The 9,031-nt window shown below is 34.5% G+C and overlaps 1 protein-coding gene across 17 annotated transcripts in view; it reads right to left on the bottom strand.

Annotated features, from left to right (window-relative positions):
- The window catches only part of TRIP12 (thyroid hormone receptor interactor 12), a 135,370-nt gene that overhangs the window by 89,673 nt on the left and 36,666 nt on the right, over positions 1-9,031 (bottom strand). For 14 of the 17 annotated variants that reach the window (XM_014530161.1, XM_014530159.1, XM_014530160.1 and 11 more), the window contains exon 3: positions 646-768. The exons of the other annotated variants lie outside the window; for them this stretch is intronic. In XM_014530161.1, coding sequence (XP_014385647.1) covers positions 646-768 — 123 coding nt within the window. The remainder of the gene's footprint in view (positions 1-645; positions 769-9,031) is intronic. 17 annotated transcript variants of the gene reach the window in all.

Below are 9,031 nucleotides of genomic sequence, written 5' to 3'. Positions count from 1 at the left end.
CGAGCTTGACTTTGGATTGTAAAAGTATTAAAAGATCGGGTTAATTCTCTAGCCCAAAGATCAGGTTTATTCTTTAGCCCAAAGATTACTGACACTAACACTCCTAATAAAAAAACAAGAACTCAGATTACGAGAAAAAGAATGCTTTTTCAGAACCAGTTGAAACTAGAATATTGATGCTCTATTTACAAAGAAAACTACTTTATTCAAGCTTAAAATAAGCAAGCATTAAATTACACACTTTCAAAATGAAGGTTAGAAGTTGTTGTATTGTAGTATCATCAAATCTTTACAGATATATTTCATCCCAAAGGCTCCTACCAATTAGATCTTAAGAAATCATTGACCTATGGCTCTAACAATTAAAAACTAAGGAAAATGGCACAATGCATTTCAGAAGCCTATAATGATTTGTTAAGAAAAAGGGGAACCTCCTATCTCTCTCTAAGCAAGAAAAAGTGCATTGTCCAGCATCGACATCACTGCAAAGTTGATGAAAAAACCATTAATGCAAAAGTTATACTTAGAGAATAATGAAATATATATCATAACATTTTGGCATAATCTAGTAAGTTTTAATATTATGCAATGATTCATATGCAAATAATTCTGCTTTGAGAATGTATAAGCCATGTGAAGATTTACCTTTTAGAAAGGTGTCCCCTTGACAGTTCAGTAGTATTAGACTGCACTTTGGGTGCCTTAGAATTAGATTTTCTACTCTCAGGAGGGCTATATCCCTTATGTTTTGCCTGCCCTAAATGTGACCTGTCAGCAGAAAATCAAAACAGAAATCTATCAGGAAAATGAGATGCAAATACAATAGTGAAAGTCAAATTATTTTTTCAAAAAAAATCCTCCCAATTTTTCATTATTGACCCTACCCCTTTCCCAAATATTTACATTAAATTATTATTCTATCAAATAATTTGGCAAAAAAACCGCCTTTTAGTACCAACTCCCTGAATACCCAAAGGTTAAGATTTTTTATTACGAGTTGTCATAATTGCATAGCAGTATTATAGTTGCTCAAGCCATAATAAATTTTTCAGCAATTTTACTGTAGACATTCAAATATGCTCAATTTTTAAAAAGCAAACCTGGATTTTAGATCTAAACACTACTTTTAATAGCCAATGTAACTATAATAGCATAAAAGGTTTATAGAAATAGCAATCTGTGATCCCTACAATGTTAATGATATCCAATTTGTACATTATAATTCAGGTTAGCATGTAACTGCATAAGATTAAATCAATTCTCAAGTTGATTTTACACAGAAAATCATCAGAAGCAACTAAAGAGTAAATAAACTTACATGAAATCAATAGTGATATCTGCTAAGAATTTATAGCACTTATCAACAGAAAGTACACCCAAAACCAAATCTGAGAAAGAGATAAAGAATGTACAACAGCCCAGCCGGTGTGGCTCAGTGGTGGAATGTCAACCCATGAACCAGGAGGTCAGGGTTTGATTTCCGGTCAGGGCACATGCTCAGGTTGCAGGCTTGATCCCCCAGTAAGGGGTGTGCAGGAAGCAGCAGATCAATGATTCTCATCATTGATGTTTCTATCACTCTCTCCCCCTCTGAAATAAAATAAAAAAATATTTTTAATAAAAAAGAGGGGGGGAGAAGTATTTATAACAAAATAATCCAAACACATTTTAAAGATTCCATCACTGATAAATGATTTGAGTTGTACAGGGTAGGACAAAGGAGGTTTACAGTTACACATACAGGAAACAGAGTTTATTGGCATATTACTGTTTCTTAATTATTGTATTATTTTCCACACAAAAAAACTGTAAATATCCTTTTGCCCCACCCTGTATTTATAATAAACCAAATCCTTATGTAAGCATTATTCTAAGAGCAAGTTTGAGGGACATAAAGAGTTTTCAGTAGTTAGTTTTTTAATCCCTGCCAATAGTTATATCAAACTTATTAAGCAAAGGAAGCATGCATTAATATATACCCAGAAAAGCCGGTGTTATAAAGGTTAAGATATTAACATAGCAGATGCAATTTATGTAATTCACAACCAACATCCATGTAAATAATATATAACATAAAGAGCATATTCAAATGAGAATAACAAAGTTTCATTAATACCAAAGCTGTTTACCATGTTTGAAAAAATTTTTTAAAAGCTTTCATTCTGAACACAATCTCAAAGGAGCTTAGACATAAGTCACTGAAAACCTCACACAAAAATTCTAATTTAACCTGTAAGGGTGCGATACAGTTCTTAATATATCACACAAGTTCCACCATCTCTTCAAGAAGATTTAGATCTAAGGTTTCTCATCTCAGTATTTTTATTTTTCTTCAATTTTTCCAGAATCCAATACTGGATTCTTGAAAGAATATATGAAATTTAGCTTGTCAATGAAAGGAAGTATTTCTTGGATCCATAATATCATTTTCATTTTAAGGTTCTAATCTATGACAGAATATAGATCAACTTCTTAAAAACTCTAGATTAGTTTTTCAAGTGTCTTAGTCTTCACTTTAGGAATAATTTTTTTTTTCAAGGTATATATTTTCTCTGGGTATAGCTAACTGAACCTTGTAAGATTTTGATAGACTGTAATTTACTCTTTATTTTTCCTAGATATTATTCTACTGCAAACCAAAATGTTGCTTTATCCCATGAGTTTCTTATTAGAGATTTAATTTCTAGGAATTGCTTTTGTTTTTATTATATTTCTAGTAATATACCTAAGAGTTGTGTTTTTTTAAATGAGATTGAGAAAATTTTTAAATAATTTGTTATTTTTTAAAAGGAAGGTATAATGTTCCATTTTCAGGGTATACAATTTAATATCCATGGGACAACATGTCATTCAGGTTCTCCGCACATCCTGATTTTCATAGTTTGCTAACAGAGCAACTTAATTGAATCACAATTTCTACTTCAGTTATAAAATTTAAAATATTCCTTGACATATTTTTATTATAATTTAGAAGTCATATAAAAAGAACAACAACACATTATCACCCTCACTGCGCAGAGCGTCTTCCCAACATACCAAGGTTGTGAGCTTGATCCCCAGTCAGGACACATATAAGACTAAGCCAATGAATGCATAAATAAGTAGAATAACAAATTGATATTTCTCTCTCTCTCAAATCATTAAATACAAAATTAAAAAACAAAGCAAAAATGCTATCTATTCAAAGCTAGGCAATTTTGTAATAATGTATAGACAGTTAAATATTCAAATGTCAATGCTAAAAAACAGTCACAGTATATCCCTAGTATATCTCAAAAATAATATTCATTTTCTTTGTCAACAGAAATCGACCAGCAACAACCTAACGCTGATTCTAGTAGAGGTAGCAGTTCCCCTGTCTTTAACCCAAATAAATTGTTCTCTGGTCTTAAAACACATCTAACTATATATTCATCCAAATCTCTTTCTGCATTTTTCATGTTCTTACTAACATGCTACTTCAATGAACTAAATAATTTAGCAGGTGAACCCTCAATATCAGAATACCAAAAAAAAGTTAACAATACCCAATCATCTTAGAAACTGAGGATCTTAAAATAAGCTAAAACCCAATTAAGCTCACACTGATCTGATTCTTCCTTTCCTGAAACTATTTTAAGTGGAGGAGCCTTTGGACCAAAGGGTCACGGGTTCGATTCTGGTCAAGGTCATGTACCTTGGTTGCAGACTCATCCCCTGCCTGGGCCCTGGTCTGGGCTAGTGCAGGAGGTAACCAACTAATGTGTTTCTCTCACATCAATGTTTCTCTTTGTCTTTCCCTCTCTCTTCCACTCTCCCTAAAAACCAATGGAAAAATATCCTCAGGTGAAGATTAACCAAAAAAAAAAAAAAAATTGACATTCTGAGGAGTGGTTAAAAAATATACCTTAAAATATTATAAAGTACTGATCATCATTACTGTCCTGCCTATTGTTTAGTACAGTCTTAATACATTTTCTTTAAAGAATAGTAAATACTTTCAGCTTTGTGGGAGATACTATATACCAAAAAAACACACAAACAAACAAAAACAGGTATAAACAATACACAAATAAATGGGCATGGCACATTCCACTCAAATTTATTTATAAATAGACAATAGGCTGGATTTGGCCCAGGGGTCAGTTTCCCAACCCTTGGCTTACTACAAGAGGAAGAGGCAACCAGATGGAACCTTAAAGTAACAATACGGAGCCTTCCAAAGTGAGGCTCTATTTTATTATACTCATTTGTAAATTATTAATGCTCAAAATACTGTAAGTAAATCTCCATTAAATAATACCAGATCTAGAATAGCCAATTAAAACATCACAGTATTCAGCACTACATGAACTTCAATGCCTCCTTTTAGCTCATTTTACCAACTCTCATTTATCAAACCTTAATGCTAAACATTGTTATTTAAATGTATAATCTGTTTAAGATCTAGTAAAATTTACATCCACTATGAATCAAATTTGCAAGAACAGCGCAGTACAATTCATGACAAATTGTTTAGTAGCGCAAGAATGAGTCCATTTAGTAAATTATAGCCCAAGGTCAGGTGGGTGGATGGGTGTGGGTGTGTGTGGTTCAGGAAATTCTATATGGTCATTGCATGGGGGTTCCTAAAAAAACTCATGTTCTGAAAAGTCACCCACTAAAAATAACTAGGCTAATGGTAAAAATAAGATTGGACACAGACTACTCAAACCTATGTTATTTTCATAAGTCCCAACAAAAACATCATAAATTTTAATAAAATGTTAAATCTCTACTAACATCTGCACCAATAATCACAGTTGGTCTACTTTTTGGAGTCTAATTTTTGTACTTTCTCCTATAAGTGTAAACTTACAAAGATGTTTTCTTTTAAAACCAGCTTCAACAAAATTAAAAATAATTTCTGGGGAGGCTTTCCTTTTTGACAATTTCTTTCTTTTATAAATACAGGGGTAAATGTTTTTGAGCTTTCTGAAAGTTTAAAATAGTGCAAAGTACAGCGGTTCTGCAAATCACTGACTAGCTTTTTCTTGTACTAAATCATTTATTCAAAGCATTTCTGCAATATTTTCAGATTTTCCACAAGATCTTATAAATTATTACCAAATATTTTTCTTTAATTCAAAAGCCTACATACCTTTCAGTTCACATATTAGCACTATAGGGAAAACTGTCTGTGAACCAACAGTACTTCCATGTTATAGTGACAATATTTTCCTATTCATCAAGTGTATGTGGGCTCACTCACATTAAAAAAAACCCACATTACAACAGAACAGGCTATAATCAATTCTGGGTTATTTGTTTCAAGATTAACTTCATTTGAAAACAAGTTTCAAATGTCACTGGTTCACTTTTAGGCAAATCATAGTGAATGACCCTTTTCATATTTTAATTTACTTTTACAGGTATTTAGTAAAATCCTAGACAGTTCTAACCATTTAAAAACATTTCTCATTCAGAGGACATCTAAAAGAGGCCAGTTAGTTGGTTAGAGCATTGTCCTATGGACCAAAAGGCTGAGGGTTCAATTCCTGGTCCAGGCACATACAAGAGGCAACCAATCGATGTTTGTTTTTCTCTTTTTCTCTTTCTCAAAATATCAATATGCTCGGGTAAGGATTAAAAAAAAGCACATAGGGAAAATGAGAAAAGTGGCTAGTAACAAGTAGTTAATTCCTTACATTACAAGTCTTAAATTGTGTTTGAAATTAATTTCTATTCCAGATATATTCACAACTCAAATACAACTACATATTACCAAATATAAATTATTTGGAGCTTAACTACACCTTCAAATTTGTTTTATAATCGAACTAGAAGCCCAGTGCACGAAATTCATGCACAAGGCTGCAGTGGGAACCCCTCAGCCCAGCCTGCATCCTCTCCAATCAGGGACCCCTTGGGGGATGTCCATCTGCCTAAATCAGCAGTCGGACATCCCTCTCACAATCCTGGACCGCTGGCTCCTAATCGCTCACCTGCCTGCCTGCCTGGTTGCAGCCAACTGCTCCCCACTGCCGGCCTGGTTGCCCCTAACTGCCCCCCACTGCTGGTCTGGTCGCCCCTAATTGCCCCCACCTTGCCAGCCTAGTTGCCCCCAACTGCCCCCCCTGCCAACCTGATCGCTCCCAATTGCACCCCCCCGCCTGCCTGGTTGCCTCTTACTGCCCCCCCTGTTGGCCTGGTGGCTCCCAACTGCCCCCCTCTGCCAGCCTGGTCACCCCTAACTGCCTCCCCTGTTGGCCTGGTCACCCCACGCAGCCTGCTTGTTTAGTCGTTTGGTCCCTCACTACTAACCCGCCTGCCAGCCTGGTTGCCCCACGCAGCCTGCTTGTTCAGCTGTTTGGTCGTCCCTCACTAACCCCTCTGCTGGCCTGGTCATAGGCAGCCATCTTGTGAGGGAGTGACATCAATTTGCATATTACCTCTTTATTATATAGGATATTATATAGGATGTGCTCAACTTTCAACTAGAGAAAAGCAATCACTGTTCCTTCTTAGACCGCCATGCCACAACCACGCACAATTTAACACTACACTATAAATCTTGCCTTGCAGACCCAAGACCTAATGGGTCAGAATAACCTTCTCAGCATTACCAAGGCAGTGTTGAACACCTACAACTTATGATCAAAGCAACAAGTGACACAGAAGAATGAGTAATAAAATCCAAACCCTGGTAGTAACTAATGATTCCACACGTTACGATTTTAAGTAGAGAAGAATACAATTGATGTACAATCTGCTTCACAACTGCTTCTTCAGCCTTCAGAGCCCAGATCAATGAGATCATCTTGTAGAAATGTTTCTCACCCGAGTCTAACAATCACCTACATGCCCATTTTCCCTATTGAGTTGAAACTGCTTGTAACAAAGGCTATTCTACTCTCATTTCTGTAACTACCATCTAGCACAGTGCTTACTAGCATAGCGTTCAACAAATAGATAAATACAATCTTATACTGGGTCTGTATTACATTATGGTTAAGACTCAACTCGAAAGCCAAAAGAGGCTTTATTAAAATAATGCAAAAAATAAAATAAAATAATGCATGGATATATCTAGAACCAAAACAGCTAAATAAGCCTAAAGAAGGCAAAAGTCAACATAGCTCTAAAGGAACTAAGGAACTGAAACTTGTCAGAACTTTAATACAAACATACTCTCTTAGTAGATTTGCTTCTCTGCCTGTCCACCTTCTTCCATAAGGCAGAAGATATGCAGTTGGCAATTTCAGATTCACATCTTCCCTTTGCGACCAGAATAGAAAAAGTTTCCAGTTTTTCCAAGCTTGGATCATGTGATCACCCTAGTCGCATCACTGAGCTCAGAAAGATGGAAGACAACAGATTCTTCCAACTCTAGCCAAAGAGTAGGCAATGGGTAGCCAGGAAACAAGTAAGGTCATGTTGAAAAAGAGTAACTGCCATTCGAAATGCATTCTGTGAAGAATTGAGGGGGATCATTCCACAAAGAGGGTTACTATTATAAGAAGAGGGGCTACTATCTGCTAAACAAATTAAAAAGTCAGTTCACCTATCTACTGGTACAAAGGGAGATTAACATTTGAAAACTTACTAGTACAAAGGCATCAAAAAGTATTCTCACTCAGATCTCACTCCTTAAATCTATTTTCCCTATGTTTAACACCTCATTACTATAGAAGTAACAATAAGTTTAATGCAATTTTTCCTTATAAATATAATTAAATTAGTAGGAATATGCAAAATGGAGATAACCCAAACAGAATGGTGAGAAAAGCATTCTTTTTCCTGATGGTAGATTGAAGAAAAAAAAAATGTATGTAAAACAAATTAACCATAAAAACTCCCTTTGACCAAAGAAATTGCATGTCAGGGAATCTACCTCCTTAAGAGATACCTGAAATACAAACATTTAAGCATAAGCAAAAACTTTGCCCACTGCAACCATCTACCTATCCAAAAACTATAATCATGGAAAATATTTATACTGTGACCATGTGTCAACAATTAACTAAAAAATTCACAACATGAGAAAATGTTTATTAGAATATGGATTTTTTTTTAAAAGCAGGATCCAAAACTACGTTTAAAGTAATCACCTACATGCTAACTTTCCAGAGATAAAAATCAAAATGTTAACATAGACTTATCTCTGGATAATATTTATTTTCTGTTTGCGTTTTTCTGTATCCCATACAACCTTTGAAGCAAAATATAAATCTGTTTTTTTCTGTCTAATTAATGCTGGCTAAAAGTTTCACTCCTCTGACATTAACAAAAAGCTATAACATACAGATCTCATAACTGAGTTTTTACTCAGTAATAATTATTTAAAATTACAAATTTTTTAATGGGGGTAAGAATGTAGGTAGATTGGATTCAATCATTGCATCACATCATTAAAAAATTTGACAGATTACAATAAAGCATAAAAATGGAACCATAACAGAACTGATAAGAAATTTTACTTTTGGGATGGAGAAGGCAAAGGAAGATAAGAAACAAAGAGTTGACAGACTTGATTATCTAATTTTTAAAACTTCTATAAATTAAATCATAATAAGTAATAAAACTAGAAAAAGTATTTGCCCATGTCAATAGGTTGATAGCCTTTCTATAAAGGGCTCTAATAAAAGAACAAGCAGAATTAAAACAGACAAAGTACAGTAACAGGCAACTCATAATATAAGTAAAAATGGCCAACATGTGGGAAGATCTTCAACTCTATAGTAACCAAGGAAATAGGAGCTTTAACCGAAAGAATCCTTTTTTCCACAAATCTTTATTAAAAATGGTATGCTGTTTTGATTAGGATATGGAGAGAAATATGCACTCTAAAAAAGTAGAAGTATAAATTGGTTCACAATAAAAATAAAAGACAAATAAAGCAGTCTGATCTTTGTGAAAGACAAGTTAGCAATTTGTTAAGCTTCAGAATCTTCATACCCTTAGGTTCTGTAAACCCATTTATGGAATTTCACTTGATGAAATCAGAGCCATAGTCAAATGGGATAGGCACAGCAATGTATTTCACAGGAAAAAATTGGGGTGCAGGGAGGGC

This window comes from Myotis brandtii, unplaced genomic scaffold, assembly GCF_000412655.1.
Source record: "Myotis brandtii unplaced genomic scaffold, ASM41265v1 scaffold727, whole genome shotgun sequence".
NCBI classification, from domain to species: domain Eukaryota; kingdom Metazoa; phylum Chordata; class Mammalia; order Chiroptera; family Vespertilionidae; genus Myotis; species Myotis brandtii.
The sequence above is the reverse complement of the archived record's forward strand: the minus strand, read 5'-3'. Positions and strand labels throughout refer to the sequence as shown.